The sequence below is a fragment of the Octodon degus genome, unplaced genomic scaffold (assembly GCF_000260255.1).
Source record: "Octodon degus isolate 3935 unplaced genomic scaffold, OctDeg1.0 scaffold00049, whole genome shotgun sequence".
Taxonomy (NCBI): domain Eukaryota; kingdom Metazoa; phylum Chordata; class Mammalia; order Rodentia; family Octodontidae; genus Octodon; species Octodon degus.
In genome coordinates this window covers 9,980,625-10,000,361 of record NW_004524625.1, presented here as the reverse complement: position 1 = coordinate 10,000,361, position 19,737 = coordinate 9,980,625, and the positions used below count along the sequence as shown (strand labels likewise).

Genomic DNA, 19,737 nt, shown 5'->3' with positions numbered 1-19,737 from the left:
AGGAGATCTGGGCACCTCTGTGCTGGGAGGTGAGGAGATCCAGGAGATCTGGGTGCCTCTGCGTGCTTCTCCTCACAGGCACCTCACAGTTATCACCAACATGTTAAACAATTTGCCCTGGTCACCCTGGCAGTCACACAGGCCTGCTGGTGTCCCTTCTGAGATTCCTTTTTAAAAAAAATTTTTATTAATTTTATTGAGAAACAAATAGCAATGAGACAGTTTCAAAACAGCTTAGTAGGACAGTTACAATAATTAACACATTGCATATTGTTGTTTTCATAGTAGTTATTCATAGTACAAGGTGCAGACATGATATCCTGTCCAAACACTATTAGTACAAATCTTTCTTCTCATTGAATTAAGAGAAAGTAGCTGTGTATCTATCCTGTTTTGTATACACAGACACAAAATGGTTCTTCATTTATATCCCCTTTTTTTGTTTAGTTTTGTCAGAGATGGGTATTCCATTGTCATTTAAATACTGTAGGTGTGTGAATTCAGCAAAATAATCCAATATAGTCCAGTAGTCCATAATAGTAGTGGGTTATCTGTAGGACTGGCAATGTCAGAAGTTGTTACTTGAGCCTTTTACAGTTCAGCATATTAATATGGCTTTACTTCTTGTACCTCATTTTTATACTTTTCTGCTGGATGGTTAAGATCAGGATAAAGCAAGACCTATATAACAATGAATGCAACTTTTGTGTCTGCCAAGGTCAGTCAAATCCCCTCAGGATTTACCCTGAAACACTGTACCGCAGTTTGTAGATCCTTTGTCAGTGTCAGCCATGTGGATGAGTCACGGCCATTGCCTGACCAATTTGCTCTCTGTGAAAGCCTGAGAGACTTTCAGCCTTGAATTTGGTGTCCTTCTTCAAATGAGCCAGTATTTTTTTGAGCACCTACAGTGAGGTGAGTATTGTACTAAAAGCTTAGCAAACAAAGCTGTTCAATAAGGTGCAGAACCTTGCATGGTGGACTTTTAGGATAGTAGAAGAAGCAAGTAAGAGTCTGAACAGAATGTGTATGTATGAGTTATACAGCAGGACAAAGAGAGGCTTGATGAGTCCCACTCGAGACAGCAAGGTTAGAGGCGTAGGAACAGAGCCTCAGAGAGGAACAGCATGGCACGGAAATAAGGGTGCGGGGTGCAGGTAGCTTGACTGACTGCTAAAAGGAATGTGGGTGTGACAGAAGACTTTCTCGGGGGTGTGAGAATGGAATCGAGGGTACCCCAGTAGTGACAGCACTGCATGTGATGTGATAATCCTGAAGAAAAAATACGGACAGCAAGTGCCCTGAATGTTTGGGGGCAGGACGGCTGGGGTCTGTTCTTAATGATCAGGTCTTGGATGGGAGGCTGCTTGCTGTCCCTCGCCGTGAAGCGGGGAAAGTGCACTGTTAAACATGAGATGAAGTGGTCAGCTTACCAACTGAAGCCTAGAGAACACTAGGGACTGAGTTGGTACCAGTTATCGCTCTCATCCTCTGTGGTATTTTTGATTTTGAGATAAGATCCTGCCATTTGGCTCAGGCTGACCTAGAACTCACAGCAGCCCTTTTGCCTCAGCCTTCCAATGCTGAGATTGCAAGCGTGTGCCACCGCGCCCTGCGGGGTCTCATCCTTTCGGTTTTGCCCACATACACAGCTATCCTTCAGCATAAAAAATTCCTCCCTCCACGGCTCCGCCCCTTTAATGGTGCCGTCCTCGTCTACTGTGTATGATTTTCAGGTGCTTCCCCTACCGTGGCTTGGAATTTCTTAGCCCCTTCCTTTCCAGTACTAAGGACTGAGAGGAGCGGGGTGGAGGTTATAGGGAAATACTCTACTCACCAAAGGTTGAAGCCCAGAGCGGAGCTGGAAAATGGAAGCCCCAGGAAAAATCCTTAGCTTCATAGCAGATTTTGATCAAATGTTTACTCTCCCAAGCATATTTTAGATTTTTACCATGGTTGCTCCACTCATAGGCTGATGCTGTAAGTACCCTCCTCCTCCCTCCTTCCTGGAGTCGCTCTTGTGCCTGGCCTCTAATCCAGCCTATTACCAGGCCCATGAGACCAGCTTGATTAGATTTTAATTTCATAGTAATCTTCAGCAGCTCACTGAGTTCAATTCATTATAGAGCCGGATGGAGATACAAATGAAATGCTTTCCTTTCTCTGGCTCTGAGCAGCAGCTCCGCCTCTTTAAGCCTTAAGAGCTGGGAAGGAAGTTTCAGAGGAAGGAATGGTTCTCCTGTACTGCTGCAGGGTGCCTCCCTCCTGCTGGTGGCCTCCTGCCCACCTGTCCTGCAGGATCAAAGCCAGGACGTGGCTTCACACCCTCAGAGAGCTCCGTGGGGCTGGGCCGGCAGTCCTTCGCAGAGTGTAGTAACAATAATAATCCTATATATTCTTGTCATGCTTTCTTACTTTTCAAAGCTATTTTATTCCTTCCGCCTAACGCGAGGGTTCTTCAGCAAGCTTCTGGTTTAGCCAAGGGTCACTGACACCTTGGCTTTATTTGGCGATTCAGAAGCTGAAGACCTCACTTGGAAGAGCCTCTGTCCATTTTCTGGGAGGGCGCTGAGCTCCAGTTACCCCATCGAAAGATGACTCAGTCCCGTTTGCCTTGTGCTTTTCATTGACTGAGAGACTTCCTCTCTCCATCAGAGGCTCCTGCATAGCTGCTTCCTGTGCTTCAGTGTGCCCTTCATCACCTCTGCATCTGGTCCCCACCCACCCCGAGCACCTTTGTTCTCCAGCATGAGGTCTGCGGTCAGCTCCCCCTGAAGACCATCTTCTCTGTGCTTTATTTTTTGAGACAGGGCTTCCCTATGCAGTTCAGGCTGCCTTGAGCTCACTTTGTAGCCCAGGCTGGTCTCGAACTCACAGCGTTCCTCCTGCCTCAGCCTCCTGAGTACTGGGATTACAGGTGTGCACCACCCTGCCTGGCTTTTTTCTGTGCTTCTTTTCAAGCTGGACTGACTCCCTGCCTCTCCTGTGCACACTCTACCACACAGCTCCTTGTTTACACATGCAACACACATGATCAGCTACTTTGTGGTCCTTGTCGCCTAGTTAACAAGTAGCTCTGGGGCTGGGATGAGGTTGCTTATGCCTTAATTTGTATTCCCAGCGTATGCTTAAGTGAACGAGCAGATGGGGTCATAGGAAAGTTCTGCGGTGATCTGGAAATGTAGGACAGTTTAGTAAACACTGGAAGCTCCAAAAATAAATAAATTCTAGCTTCTCTTCTTCCAAGTCAGCCATACTTCCTGGAGTTGTCACTCTCTGACTGCTCAAAGCCAGAGAAAGGATTTGAGGTAGAGGACACAAGACGTTGACGGAAATGGGGTCCAGGTGATTTTGACAAGCTAGTCAGAGGGCAAAAACATGACAAGACTAAAGTTTACACAGGTAAAGATAAATTTAGAATTTCTTGTTAAATGCGGCAGCAAAAGAACCTGCATCTATTTCTGTTCCCAAACGTACCAGCATAACAGTTAAGGAATTTAAGTAGGGAAAATTCTGAGGTAAAAGAAGTGGGTCAGCACAACGCGTGTAAGAGTGTTGAACACAGCAGATGAAGACAGAAAGCACATGGACGAGTGGACAGTGACACAGCAGAGCTGGGGGAGCAGGAGCCCGAGCGCCTGTGGACTAGGACGTGCCGAGAATTACGCAGTCCGCAAAGGGCTCGGAACTAAAGGCCGTGGGGCTCTGAAAGTGTAGGTGCAGACAACGGCTGAACACACAAGATGGGCTAGAAGGCTCGTTGTTGCTGTCACTGTTATACAGTGAAAGGGTTTGACTTCCAAGCAGTGATAGGCTCCACCCTCTGCCCTTTTGTAAAATTTGATTTTCCTTTTTGAGATGTCACTTCAGTTGCTCAGGCCAGCCCCCAACTGGCCGTCTTCTGCTTCACCCTCCCTAGTAGCTGTGATTACAGGCCTGTGCCACTGTGCCCAGCTACATAAGCCTCCTTATAAGAACCAACTGGACATGCACAGTCCCTCTTTGACCTGCCAGGTATTCTTTTGTTTGTTTGTTTGTATTTTAGTACCGGGTCTACAGGGTCTACAGAGTCTCACTACGTAGAATGGACTCGTAGTGATTCTCCTGTTTTCAGCCTCCCAAGCACTGGGATTACAGGTGTGTGCTGCCGTGCCCAGTCTCAATTGCCATGTCATCGCACCCAGGGGCGGGGCTGGCATGGTACACAGGGGACTGCACCCCAGCCGCTGCACTCTGCCTAAGCAGGCGCTTTAGACTGCTGAGCTATCTGGCTGACCCTCCTGCCACATATTCTTGTCCCCAGAAAATTGTGTTTCCCCTTTGAAAGATTAAACCAGAGAAGGTCTACACATGGAGCAGCAGAACGAGGCCACGGCAGGATGAAGTGCTGCACAGAGAAGAGGAGAACTAGAGCAGTCTGCAGTGCGTCGCCTGAGGAGCCCCACCACAAGCTCCAGGCCATTGTCTTCCTCCTTCACTTTCCCAGCCCAACTACCTGCCTTCTAACCTGAAAGAAGTAACAAGAGATTCTGGAGCGCATGGCCTGCCCCATGCGTAGAGACCAGGACCCCGGTGGCCGGGTGTCTCCAAAATGCACTGATCCCTGCCTGTCTCTAGGTAGGAACAACCTCTGTCAGGGATCCCTGCCCGTGGATACAAAATCTCCAACTGGAATTTTAGTGCTTCTGTCTTAATTTTGGCATATAAATACAGATTGCCAGACATCTGAGGACATCCTTAAAATAGATTAAAAAGGAATCCAAAGAAAATAAAGGGTATTGAGGGAAACTCCAAAATACCTAAAACTAACAGATTTAAGGAAATGAAATATTCACAAAATAAGACCAGGAAGCTGTTTAAAAGGAACTCTTAGGAAAAAAATTGAACTTTTGAGCATTTAAATGTATTAGATCAGACCTAGAACATCATGTCCACTTATGGGTTGACCCCAAGAAAAGACAGACAGTGAGAAAGTAGAGGAGGCCTAAGAGAGTCGGAAGCTGGGTTGACTCAACTGTGTGTGTGTGTGTGTGTGTGTGTGTGTGTGTGTTCACACAGCAGACATTTATCACACATCTGTGTGTGCTAGCCAGGTATGGCTCTAGAAGTAAAGGAAAGAAGCACAACTAGGAAGAGGTCAAGGCATGAAGAACTAGGGTAAGATGGAGACAAACAATTTTTTTTTTAAAAATCAGCTAATATTAATGCAGCGCTGGGTTGTGCATGAGATGCAGCGGTTCCTTGGTTCACAAACCTAGTTTGTTCTGTGATTTTGGAAAAGAAGGTCACAGTTGTCGTTGTAGGAAAGAGATGGCAGAGAGACCCTAGGTGCCCATTGTGCATTTGCAAACAAAAACGTTTTGCCAAACCCTTCTGTTTGTGAACCAAACTGTTTGCAAACAAAAGTGTTCGTGGTAACAAAAGGTACCACTCAGAAAAGTCCACAGTGACCATGAGGAGAGCCACGAATGGGCATAACATGGGAAAGATTTTACCTAAAGACAGGAAGATTAGGGAATGTGAATATTTGCCTCTCCATCTTTTTTTTCTTCCTTTTCTTTCTTTTTAAGATATCTAAGGATTATTAGATATTAGGGAGAGAGAATTTGTTTATATCATAGATAACAAGGGCCAGCCAAATACCTAAGTGGATTACAGCACCTGCAAGCAGGCGCAGTGGCCCGGGGTTCAATCCCCAGGCCCGATGATGTGCCAGCTCCGCCCCCGGGGTGTGCTGAGATGGCAATTGAGACTGGGTGTGGTGGCATGCGCCTGTAATCTCATCTCTTGGGAGGCTGTTAATAGGCGGATCATTACAAGTCTGATCTAGTAGTGAGACCCTGAACACCCTGTAGACCCTTCCCTAAATACAAAAACAAAAAAAAGGTAACAAAAGATTCAGATAAAAATGTGAGTACATTAAGCAGTTGGAGAAAGGAGCATTAAATCCCTATTGGCAAGCAATCTTTGTCTCAAAATTATTTTTACTGTACCCTTGTATGTGCTGCTGAATCAGAAATGGGCCAAATAGTGACCTGGTATGTCTATTTTTTGTTAAAAAGAGCAGGTTTGTGGGCTGGGGAGAGAGCTCAGCGGTCTAAGCACCTACCTGGCAAACACAAGTTCCTGAGTTCAATCTCTAGTACATGCCAGACCAGCCCCGAGACCAGGTGTGCTGGCGCATGCCTGTAATCCCAAGGCTGGGGAGGTGGAGACAGGATGATCACTACTATGTTACTGCAGAGCTGGACCCTGTACCAAATAAATAAGCAAAAGATTAAAATAAAAAGAGCAGGTGTGGTGATTAATGTTACTTTATTCTAAAGTAGGACAGACACCCATAGATTGTAGTTAAAAAAGAATCATTTCTTGGATAGATCTCTAGGAATTGACTGAGTTTAGTTAAATAAATGATAGCTGAAATGTTCCTGGTTTGGGGACTGGAAACCTACACACTGCCCTATGCACTGCCCTAAAGCTTAGCCAGGACCGAAGCAGGCAGAGAATCAGTTTGCCAGCAATTTCAATAGCAAAACCCTATCCTGTGGCCACACTGAAGCAGCTCCCAGTCACCCTGCACCTTCCAAATTTTTAGCCTTTCGTTGTGCAAATGTGAATAACTGACACCAGGCTCTGAGTCAGCGTTCTGATCCTCACCCTTATGGTTCAGATCAGATCTAATTATAGGAGCTACTCCTACGTCTACAGAGGCAGTGTGCTTGGCATTTCTTCTCAACGTATTAGTCAGGAGGAAATGTAAACTTGCCTGGTGCCGGTCTACAGGGATCGATTTTTCCCAGACTTACTCTAACTGGTCTGTGCATAAAAGAAAATTTTAATGGTTACTTTCATTATTTCCTAATGCTTCTGGGGGTCTGCAGAACAATATGGTCAATCGGTATGTGTTCCACAAAACGCTTTGTAGCTTTCTTCGTAGCACGACTCTCATCGAGAACTGTTCCTTAGGCCCAGCAAATTCTCTGCTTTCTGAGTTACTTTATTTATTTATTTATTTATTGGCAGAACCGGGGATTGAACTCAGGCCCTTGCGCTTGCCAGGGAAGCGCTTATTCTACTGAGCCATCTCCCCGGCCCCTGAGTTACTTTACCTGCTGAAGGTATATCTCCCTCTACTTGTAAGTGACTGGAATTGCAAAAGCCTGGGACGAGACTCCTGGGCCTTAGTGGTGGCCCCTATCACTTTCTTTTTGGAATTCAAAAAATTTTAACTTTTCATTAGTACACATCTGCAGCACAGAATGGTGGTTTCACACCTCAGTTCTAGTCATCCCTGCCTGTCCCCTTCTTCCCCCTCCTTCTTCCTCTTAATCTCCTTCCTATTGTAAAACATCCTTCTGTTTCCTGTTATCTTTTATTTTGCTTTTTAAATTATACTAAGAGTTTCTCATATAAGAGAAACAAGGTAACAGCGTGGTTTATGTTTTGGAGCTGGGAGACAGCTGAACTCAGAAAAGCCCCCAAATGAGGCTGCCAGGGAATCCATAGGGAGGGCCCACTGAGGAAAGGCGGGGACGCAGGCAGAGGCCTTGTGCTTTGGGATTGCTGAGAATGGGAGATAGTGACCCTGGAGAACTGGATCTGATTCTGGAGCTGCAGTCTGCATTACCACTACACTGGGCAGTAGTAGTGGACAGTCTTCAAGCCATGGCCACATTCTAATTATTGTATTTACAGTGTCTAACACAGAAATTTGTTCTGGTTGACACAATAATAATTTCTTATTGAACCGATGCATGTGTGTTGTATTGCAATCCTTGTTTTTTGGGGTTTTTTTGACAGGGTCTCTCTATGCAGTTCAGCGTGGCCTTGAGCTCACTAGGTAATCCAGGCTGGTCTCAAATTCACAACAATCCTCCTGCTTCAGCCTCTTGAGTGCGAGGATTACAGACAGGTGCCACCACACCTGGCTGCATTGCACGTCTGTAGATATTTCTTACGTCAACTCTCAAACCAATACTAGGTCTACACATTGCTCTTACTTTACTGTGGGGGAACCAGGGCCCAGTGACGCAGCGGAGGGTGCCCAGGAGGAAGAGCCGGGTGGAGCCCGTGTCTGTACCTCACGAGGCACTATGGGAAGGAGAATGGACATACGATTGTCAGTTTTTAAAATTTTTTCGAATTAAGAAATTTAATCTTGAGCAGGAGAGGTAGCTCAGTGGCATAAGTCCTGAGTTCGTAAGTCCTTAGCACAAGGTCCTGAGTTCAATCCCTGGTACTAAAAAGAAATTTAATCCTTTTAAAGGATTGTTTAAATATTTTCAAATATATACAAAAAAGGGCATTGTGTAGGTGTACTCACATGCTATTTAGAACCCAGATTCAGTAGTAGTCAAAGACTTGTCAATTTGCTTTATGTATTACTTAAAATACCTTTGGCTGAGGTGTTGGAGGAAATGATGTATATTAAAGCAAATCTCTCTTCATTCCTATAGTAGAAAGTATAGCGAAAAGAAAGAGAACACTTTAGTATACTACCAAAGTCCTATTATCTCAGCCAACACTTTATGTTCAGTTGTTACTTTGTATTAGCACATGCCTGCAGTATGGAATGCCTGCCTTCCTCCTGTGGACTTGGCCCCTGCTCAGAACACATCTGAATTTTTTCTCCCCCCTTCCCCTCCCCTTCCTCTATCTCTTGTTTTCCTTCCTCTTCCAGAACATCTATCTCCATTTTTCCTATTATCTTTTATTTTGTTCTCTATCTACTTTTTTGAGAGAGAGGATCTCACTCTGTAATTCAGGCTGGCCTCGAACTCACTATGTAGCCCAGGCTGACCTCGAACTCATGGCCGTCCTCCTGCCGCAGCTTCCCAAGGGCTGGGGCTGCAGGTGCGCACCACCAGGCTTGACTGTATTTCCATTTAGGGTTTCTCATATAAGAGAAACCATGAGATACTTAGGCTTGTATGTATGTCTAATTTATCTCACTTTACATTATGCCTCAAAAATAATTTCCGTTACAAAAATCTAGTACCTAATGACTTTTAAAAACTTGTAGGACTCATCCCCTCATGAGTATTCAAATAAGGACTATTACACGTGGTTGTTATCCCTTTTAAGTACAGAAAGGACAAATATCAGAAAAGCTGTACAGAAGGAAAATGCATTCTACTAAAATGTAGAAGTGTAGGTTTGTATTCGGCGCTGCTATGCGACTTTGGATGGTGTAGTTAGCTTCTCTGATGGTCCATTTTCTCTTTATGTCTCTTAGTGTCTTCCCACCATGCCTGTCCTTACTAGAAATACTAGATCTCCCTCCTAGAATTTTAGGCTGGTAGATAGATGATAGGTAGGTAGGTAGGTAGATTAGATAGATAGATAGATAGATAGATAGATAGATAGATAGATAGATGATAGAGAGAGAGAGAGAGAGAGAGAGAGAGAGAGAGAGAGAGAGAGAGAGATGATGGATATCCATAGGTCTAGATCGGTGTTTAAGTCTGAAGACACTACAGAAGGAATGTATCAGACAATAGGAATGTCACTGAAGACATCTATCTGTACAGTATTCGTACCCCTCAAATCATACAAGGGGACTGCCAACCTGCTTGCTTCTAAGGTCAGAATTCTTTATCATGTTTTCCTATCCTGGTCTATAATCAGATGGGAGCAATACGCTTTTCACTGGGCAAGATCTAACTGATTATTACTGCAAAACACCCAGAGCTTAAACATAATCATTTAGGCCCCTAACCCCATGATTTTTATACCAAAGAACAGCATAACTCTAGCAAAGGCTTAACGTTTGCATTTGCCGGCAACGTTTTCTGCCCTGATGGCACACGGGTGAGCGCTGTGAAGCAGGAGGCGGAGCTCCTGCTTCCGGCCTCCAGGGCGCCAGGGGCTGAGAACCGCACAGACGAAAGGACAGCCTGTGCCTCCCACTGACCTTCCACCCAAACTGCCTCAAGGTGTTCAGAGAGATCTTTGGCAGCTGGACCCTAATAGGACCTGACAATTCTACTGTCCCCCAAAGAGCGTCGCGTCTACTCTCTCGCACATGATGCCCTATGTGGCTTTATTTCCACAGCCGTGACATTATATCTCATAGCTTTTAAGATACATTTCAGACAGCAAAAGTGTATTCTAGAGCAGCTGGTGCTTGTAAGAAAAATGATACCAATATGTGTTACTTTTGTCATACCTTTCTTGGCACTGTACTCCTCAGTTCATCAAACAGTTTTATGTTTCTTTGCTTCTCTCAACTTTATGATATACACAGAGGATTAACAACGTAGTGGCTTCTTAATAACAATCCACTGTCTAAGGAAGGTGACAGTAGAGACCTTTCTGTTCCATGTACTGAGGATCTGAGCTGTTTGTGGCTCTACAGTGTCTGTGTAGCAGTACTATTGCATTTCCTTTTCGAACAATCTGCTTTGGCAAGTTTGCTCCCTTGTTGTATATTTTAAAAAACTGAATCTCCTCTGGGTTGAATGAGGACCTGGATACTTTTTTGTCACTGGGACACAGCACCCAGCACCCATAACTTGGCTCACATCTGCCTAGAAGTGTGGTGCTTCTATCCTGGTCATTGCAAGCATGGTGAAAGAAGGCGTGCTACGCGGGCAGCTGTAACCTCACAGGCGACACCCCAGTGAGCCCTTGCTCTGACCAGGCCTCCCCTCCTGGCATCACCCCCTCATGGTTCAGGCCCCTTTCGAAAGTCCTGCCTGTGAGTGTGACAGAATTTCAGGGACACCCAGATAGAAGCCATACTAAGAACCTACAGCAAACCTGCACTGTGAATCACTATTAAGACTTAAGATTCAAATTCAGGTTAGATTTATCAAAGAGCCTATAAATAGAATAATAATTATTATTGTTTATTATACCAGACTATTCTTAACCTCTGGAAGAAACAGTCTTCGCCAACTTCTGAAAGTTTTTGTGTTGATTGCCTTTTTAATAATCCTAGTAACGAAAAAAAAAATCTGCCTTATGAGTTCATAAAGCAAAGCTTGAATTTAGCCAAATTTAAATTTGATATAACTAAATTTCAAGGTTAATGTGCATATTGTATGAAATCACCGGTTGGGGATTCCGACTGTTCTTTGCTTATAAAACATATTTTACTTCATACATGAAAGAATCCTGAGTGTGTGGCTGAAAACTCCCAAACAGTCCTCCAGCCAAGCTGAGAAAAGTGTTGTCGTCAAACTAAGCGATCTCCTGCGGAGGGGGAGCAGCATGGTGGGGTGGGCGGGCTAACGAGGTGACCTCACCCTGGCTCAGTGTGTTGGCTGCTGCCTTGAGTAGTAGCCCGGCAAACCGCGGGCTCAAGTTTCTTTCCCTGAAGTCTGCATTTAGCTCGCCCAGTTCCACAGGCACTCATGTTAGCATGTATTAACTGATCACTATGTGCCATTCTCTGTACGGAATGTGGGAGACACAGAAGAAAATGGCGAAGTCCTGGCCCTCTCAGGTCCACCCATGCTCAGGGGCGCCTCGGAGGCTCACAGCTGTGCCTGTCCTCTTCCTTGTAGCATGAAAGAGCAGATTGACTTTCCCTGGAATTTCTGGCTCAAGTTAGATCATAATGTAGTTAATCTAATCTGTTCATTCCCGTCTCTCTGCCTCTGTATTTGTCACATTTGCTGTTTCTTTAATGCACACACACACACACACACACACACACACACACTCAAATCTGAATTAACCCAAATGACATTTGTAGATCTTTAGCAATGGAAAATTCCACGTGTCCTTCAATGCTGAATCAGGTTGATAGCCTGAAAGATGAGCTAGGTTAGGAGTTGTCTCGGTTACTCTTCTCTCATTGCTTGGACAAAATACCCAACACCCAGAATTAAGGAAGGAAGGGTTTAGTTAGCTCACAGTTAGTGGAGGTTTCAGTCCATACTCAGCTGGCTGCAAGGCAGAGCGGCATGTGGCAGCGGGCAGCAGTTCATGATGGTGGAAAACAACAACACTGCAAGAGCATAAGGGAGGAGTAGCAGCAACAATGGCAACAGAGAGCAAGTCTGTCCCCCTTAGGTTGCATTCAGGCTGTCCACCCCAGCAAGTGTAGCACGGACAGCCATAAGACCAACACTGGATCAGGAGTTAATCGCAAGCTCTAGAAGTCTGCCCCATGACTGCGTGAGGCTTTGTGGGGACACCTAGACACAACCATAACAGGTTGGGGTAGAAGGCTAGGAAAATCCTCAAGCAGAATAACCAGTTGGGGCAGATCCATTAAAACTCCTTCCAGTGGCCGGAGGCTAGTGCTCTTGACAGCAGGTGGGCATTCCACTGCATATCTGGGAGGGCAGCTGCCTGTAAAGTGGCTCACGAACACAACAAGCCCCCCTCCAGACAGGCCTGCTTGAAAAGCATCCAGGGTAAGAAGATGCTCAGGACTTCTCTAAAGACTAGTGCAATATGACCAGGCCCCTTCCCTACCTGTCTGGCTCTCAGATCGTAGGACAGCTAGTCAAAGAAGAGCTAGTAAAACAACTATTGGATATTTCAGACTGCAAGTAAATACAATTAGTTTTTAGCTCATCACGTGAAAGAATCCTGATAACTATTTCTTCCAGGCCCGATGCGTAAGCAGTGTCCCATGCTTGTTCCTCTTCTGTGTGCCGGTGTGGTTTGGAGTGGAGTGACGAGACAGACTGATGTACTTTTGGTTTCCTAATTCAAAGCATTGTTCATGAAGCTCATAGCTTCTGCCCTCTCCAGAAGTACACTTCAGCTTGTGAAAGGAGACCGTCGTGTCTACTCTCTCGGAAAGTGCTGTTATTAATTGATGGAGCGTTTTGAAATCAGTTCTAGTTGGAATAATGAAAACACACTATTGGATATTCAGAACAACACAGGAGGGCCAGAAGTGACTTCCGTACCTCACAAATGAGGAGACAATATCTCTACGCAGGTAGAAGATTTTCCTAGACCAAGGACTTCAGTCTAGAAGCTCTGCGGCCGGGGTGCCACTTCAAGCTTCTAGTCACTCTTTTCCTGCTATAAGCAGCCTAGAAGCTCTTCACAGAGTTTTACCTTGCCTCAGTTTATTTGCTGTAACGTGAACCTGCCTGTATTGGCTCCATCCCTGCCTCCCCGCAAAACAACCCTGCTTATTGGTGACCTGTTGACACATCTAGAAAGCACTTGATCCCCCTTCCGTAGAGCAGATATAGAGGTGGCAGGGGCGGTGTTTCCTTTACAGTCGCAGCAATAAAGTAGAAAAGCACAAGCAGCTAAGCACCAGCTTGCCGGCCTCGTGAGCTCAGGACCTGTTGGAGGAGTAGGTACCCCTGAAAGTTAGCATGGTACCTGGCACGCACCGAGCTCTGAAGAGCTGGTGCTGAATGAGTGAAAGAAGGGGGCTTGCTCCTCCAGAGAAATAAAAACGCCTACGACTGCTGCACTAACTCATTCCTGCCCCAGTGGTCGGAGGATTGCGTCACAGGAGATGTGGACTGTTGCTGCTTTGTCTTTCCCATACATCTTTTCTGGGGGCTGGAGACGACGACGATGATGATATCGTGACCCCAGTAAACGGCACACCATTGCCATTTAATGCAACCCCCCCCCCAGAGGTTACCCCGCAGCTCAGGCTCCTCAGCCCACGAGCTGTCAGCTGATAGATTAGGTCTATGCAAAGCTCCTCTGAGGTGCAGCAGGCGGTCTTTGCAGACTGGCTCCCCTGCAGCGTGGAAATGGATAACTCGGCAGGAAAGCAGCCGCTTCACTTAGACGTGCAGAACCCCGTGGGCAGCCTGGTGATTTTACAAGTTGTTGTGAAAACGGTGTTTGTGGTCAAAAAGAAAACTAGGCAAGTGCTGCCATTACCACGAGTGCAACTAAGAGTGGGCTGTGCGCTTGTTGTTTGGCCAGACAGCAGCCACGCCAGGAGTAACGGTAACAATGCTGGGGCCGGATCTCATTCCGCTTCACACAGCAGCTTGGAGAGGTGGGTCTTGCTCTTGCCAGAAAAGCAACGTGAGCCTCGGAGGTACCAGGGAACAGGGTGAATGCTAACTGTGGGGCTCCCAGCCTGGGGCTCCAATCCAGTACCCTCTGCTCACTGCTTCCTCGGGTCACAGACAAACCTGGGGCAGCTGGACAAGGATGCTGAGGAAGGACCTCTTGGGCCATGGTGCACCATCTGCACCTGGAAGATGCGATCTCCTGGGCAGTTTGACCAACACCAGAAATCCTACCGCCTTCCACAGCCCACCCCTTCTCAGGGAAGCCATTGCTGCTTTTCCATAGGAATCATGGGAGAGCTTGTATTCTGGGTCATCTTGCTCACTCATAGCCAACCGCAAGGAGTCAAGCATCCCCTGTACCGGTGTATACTGCCCATCCCAGTGCCCATCAGAAACTCAAAGTCTTGACATAACCTTCGTGGACGAGGTCACCCCTACTACTGATGACAGCAGCCTCTTTGGAATTAGCCATCATTCTCCTGAGCTCCAAGTCACTGTAGATTTATAAAATATCCCTGAGGTTCCATTGAATGGTTGCATGGCAAGTTGGAAAGTTTCTCTTGGTACCAAGCACCCTAAGCTGTGACCATCTCTGGCATCTTCCTCTTTGACCTCGCAGAGTCCTCAATTCACAATAGATAGGAAGAGGCTATAGTGGGGGCTCCAGGATTGACAGGCATTTCTGTTTTACTGGGTACTGAAGCAAATTTTTTTAAGTTTCTGTTTTGTTCAAAACCATATACCAGCAAGGCATGGTGGCACACACTTGTAATTCCAGTGCCCAAGAGGCTAAAACAGGAGGATCGCCACAACTCTGAGACCAGCCTGGGAGACATGGTGACCTCAAGGCTGGCCTGAACTGCACAGTGAGACCCTATCTCAAAAAAATAAAATAAAACCCCTTTGCTCAGTTTTCACAAGAGTTCTGTGTACATAGAAGGTAGAACAATAAACCCTAAGATTTAGGGGACAGAAATGAGTGTGACATCCCAAATGTTGGAGGACCATATGAGTAATGCAACAGGAGAAGGGAAAGGTGAGATGTGGCGAGGAGGGGCCATGGCCTGAGGCACCCTTGTGTCCTGAAGGGACCTGCGCTGTAATAATAGGTCTTGAGATGCAATGGGAATGGCATGGCTTCCCAGAGACCCAGCTGAAACCCGGGCCCTGGGACCAGTGGACTTGGGGCCCAGTAGTGCTAGGAGCTTTGTGACATTAGCGACCTGCTCTGTGCCGTCTGCTTCTTCATCTCTAAAGCAGTACATTGTATCTGCTTAGAACTTTCTTATGAGAAGTATCATTTCATAAAGTATGTGACACCGATGCTAGCCCAGTGGGGGTGCCCAATAAACACCAGTTCCCCTTGAGATGATGTAAAGATGGCAGTATTTTTAAATCTCACTTGGAGAGTCTCATGGGATTTGGACCCCAGAAAGAGTGTTAGGAATTTGATTGAAAATTCTTCCTGGGCAAAGAACATTGATAGGAGTACAACACTGGGGAAAAAGGAAGAGGCTACGTATTAACTGGAGGTGGTGGGGTTTTGTTTTAGCCTGTTGAGAAATGTAATTTTCAGCACTTTTATAAAGCATATTTCACAGTTTGCAGAGCTGATTTCTGGTCCCTGTCTTGAGCACTTCTAAGTATAAACTCATTTAACTCTGAGAAGCTGAACTTTCCACAGCTCACACCATTTCCATTTCTATACCTGGATCTTAATGTTGGTGCTTTGATGAAATTACTGGTAACTCAGTTTTCATTTTCAAAAATGAATAGGAAAGGGGAGAAGCTCCTTTGAACACAGAGTTGTGATTAATAAGATGGTTGGTAGGCCAGGGAGATAGCTCAGTAGAACAAGCACCTGCCTGGCAAGCGCAAGGTCCTGAGTTCAATTCTTAGTACTGGAAAAAACAAAAACAAAAAGCAAAACAACTATGCTCAATAAATTGTTTGGCAAAATATTCTGGATTCCAGCTAAGGCAAAGGTGATACAAATCACCCATAGCGAGGAAAGTGAGTACAACAGAACAGGGTGCCGAAAGCAGGCAGGACACATTGTGGGGACCTGATGAGCCATTCGTTAAGTCAGCTACGACTCATTACAGCAACGTGCTTTGGTGATACTGGCTTTGATAGTGAAGGCCTAAGAAGGAATTGCAAGAGCCTGCGAAGTGCTAGCAGGGACTGTGTCCAGCAGGTGACCTGGATCCCCTAGAGAACAACAGCAATGACAAAGGGACTTGGAAGTGGCAGGGATGTGAAGACATGGAGCCCTGAAATCAGAATCTTTATTTCTGAAGAAGGCGGTACAGCAGGAGATGTGCACTGTCTGCCCTGCAAAATGCAATGCTGAAGGTGGCCGTCCCATTGCCTGCAGCTGTTCTGTAACTGAATGTACCTGCATTCTGTGTATTTCCTTCTTCACAATTCATTTATTCAGTCATTGAGAAAACATTCATGGGCACCTGTTAAAAAGTTTCTCACACTGTTAGAAGCAGAGAATTCCAAGGAGGATGTGGTGTGGCACCTGCCCAGTAGCACACAGTGTAAGTAAGGAAGAGGCCACCTGCACAGGTAGCACCAGGTGTCTGTGCTGAGCACGCTGGAGTGGCACGCTGGTGGGACAGGGCTGAGGTAGAAGCATGCAGGGGTGGGGAGCTCTAGAAAGGCAAATTCTCACCTCACTATGGGTACTGAAGTCATCAGAGTTGTAAAGGAAAAAGTTCCTAGTGTCCAGAGAGAGAGAGACTTGGGCTACTCAGGGCTGATACATGGTCTTCGGGGAGTGGCAGTGTGGTGAATGGGTCAGAGGAAGCTAAGCCTCCTCTTCTGTGCTGCAGGCCAGATCTGAGCAGTGCTGATGGTGCTGTATGGTTGCCGTGCAAAGCACAGTCAGTCTTCCTACGCATGTTCCCCTGACCCATCCTGTACACGGGGATGCCCACTTGTGAAGCTGAAACCTGGGCAGGCCTAATGCCTATTGATATGGAAATTATTAAATAAACCGTCCCAACCCAGAATACAACTGAGGTAGTAAGGAAAATGCTATTTATGATTTGATAGAAGGAACAATTTATATCTCTTAGAAAGGCGCAGGTACAGATGTGGGCTCCTGAGTAGAGGCTTGTGCACGCCAGGTGTTACACATATCCATCCCCAACACAACCACATGTGTCCCTGCGGGGTAGGCTTCGGGGGAAGAGAGCAGTGAGACAGAAGCTGGGCAAAGGCAGACGGGTGGCCCTCCCTTTTTTTATCGCTTTCTACACAGTTGAAATTCTTACAACACCCAAGAGAAACGATGTACTGCTCCTGAGGCGTCGAGCACGATGTCTGCCGAGTGGCCAGCAGGAAGTGCTGACTGACTCTTGTAGCACAGCAGCAGAACGGCTTGCTCAGCACGGGTTCTATCTGCCTGCAGTGCCATAGCAATTGTAATAAAAAAATCTTTTCTCTTGCTAGGAAAATGGGATGAAACGAATTGTCTTAACTTATAGTCAATTTTCTGTTCAACATGCATTCTACTCAATCATTCAGGACCCTTTTCTACAAAGCTAAGTTTTACAGGCAGCCCGCCAGATCTTGATAATGCCAGCCACTGCGTAAGCACAGAAACTACTAGCCAGCCACTCTGGCTTTCTCTTTAGAGTACTAACCCTTAAATATATTTAACCTTCAGAGCTCTTATGCTATTAATCTGCTGTTGAAAACCAATATAAAATCTCATAGAAAGCCCTACTTTATAATAACCGATATTTATTAAATTGAAATTTAATCTACTTTCACGAAACTTTGTATTATAAAAATTGGAAGCACTCTAAACCATCTTTCCTTAGATTAATTTAGTCATGCTTGTTTTCATGAAAAGTTGTGAATAAATTTAATTGAAAATCAAATTGTTTATTTGAAATGTACTGAGAACATCTATTAAAATTCTTCATGGTGAGTTTCTTTGTAATTGAAAAGAACTATTTATAATTTGAATGAACACCTTCAAATTTATCTGCAAATGAGTAAGTTAAACTTCTCATCTACTGGATTTTTCTAACTCAAGACATATTTTGGTCAAGGCAGTGTGAACTTTTTTTTAATTTTTATTTATTTATTTATTTATTTATTTATTTATTTTTTTGTGCAGAGAGGAAGTATTGGGAACCTATCTCAGGATCTTGGGCTTGCCAGGCAGGCACTTGTGCTGCTGAGCTATATCCCCCCCACATTGCTGAAGGCAACGATAGGAAAACTTTTAGGTTGTGATCAGGAATATTAAAACTTCAAGTACTTTATCAATAAAATTATGAAAAAAAAGGAAAAAAAACCTTGAAGTACTATTTCTTCTTGGAGGCTGATTTTGTAAATAATTTCTTAATATCCACTTGTGATTTCTTTAGTGAGTGATATGAAAAAAAAAATACTGTCCTATGGATAGCATGTTGTAATACCCATATTTTTGTATTTTTAGGGCCATATTTTGAAGTTCAAATGTTTCTTACAAAGATTTCATGTAATAATGTGTTTCAACTTCAACCTCATAAAGGCTGACCTAAATATATTGTGTATCTCAGAACTGATGAATTTCAGTACATGGATAAAGTTAAGGAGTAAATTAAGGGATTGGGCCCAGGGAGATAGCTCAGTAGAATAAGCGCTTGCCTGGCAAGCGCAGGGTCCCGAGTTCAATCCCCTGTACTGCAAAAAGAAAGAAAAGAAAAAGAAAAAAGATAGGTAAGTATGAGCTCCAGGGCTCACCTCCTAGCAGCCCTGGGGGTGGAAAAGAACTAACTTAAACTAAATTAAGAACTTGATTCTCTGGCCTATCAGGATACAGCAATCAGGAAACGCTCCTCAACACCTGTAGTGTTGGAAGGTCCACGGACTTCTTAAAAGTCTTTAAACGCTTAATTTTGAGAGAAGTATAGACTTACATGCAGTTTCAGGAATTAATACAAGAAGATCCCATATGCCTTTTGACTCAGTCTCCCCCAGTGGAAACGTCTTTTTTTTATTTTTATTTTTATTTTTTGGCGGAACTGAGTATTGAACTCAGCCCCCTGTGCTTGCCAGGGAAGCGCTTATTCTACTGAGCCATCTCCCCGGCCCTGGAACTCTTTTTCAAAGCTATGGTGTGCTCTAACCGGGATATGGACTCCAGACACAGCCCTCGCACTTTCTCGGGTGTGTCTGTTTCACGTGTGTGTGTGTGTGTGTGTGTGTGTGTGCGCGCGCGTGCGCACTGCTAGTTCCTTGTGATTGCATCACATTGCGGGCTTCCGTATCCACCGCACAGAGTCGGTAGGGCGCTCGCATTCCCACCGGCCGCGGTGTGGTGCCTGCCTACGACCACCTCTTCTCTCCCTCCCCTCTCCCCTGTTTTACCCCCACCTACCAGGCACAATTCACAAGTCAGGGATTCAGTGACTATATGTTGTCCAGGTAACTTCTGAAAAGCAACGGATGTCTCCTTTCCTCTTGTGAATACGTGTGAATAAGCACAGTAAGCACGCATACTCCCCTGGAGTTGTGCAGCTCACCCTTGCCCGGCCAAGGAACCAAACCGAATCTGCCGTCTTTGTTTCCGTTCCCAGACTACGCTCGATTTGAGGCCAAAATCCATGACCTGCGAGAACAGATGATGAACCACAGCATGAGTTCCGGGTCCGGCTCCCTGCGAACCAATCAGAAACGCTCCCTCTACGTCAGGTAGGTGCTTCTTACTCCGACCTGTGCTGGGTGAGCAGCCCCACCTGCGGGGGATGAAGGGAACGCGTGGTCTGAT

The 19,737-nt window shown here is 45.5% G+C and overlaps 1 protein-coding gene across 1 annotated transcript in view; it reads left to right on the top strand.

Moving 5' to 3' along the window:
• Positions 1–19,737, top strand: part of Dlg2 (discs large MAGUK scaffold protein 2) — a 1,516,571-nt gene that overhangs the window by 1,329,007 nt on the left and 167,827 nt on the right. The window contains exon 14 of the mRNA XM_004632548.2: positions 19,547–19,661. Coding sequence (XP_004632605.1) covers positions 19,547–19,661 — 115 coding nt within the window. The remainder of the gene's footprint in view (positions 1–19,546; positions 19,662–19,737) is intronic.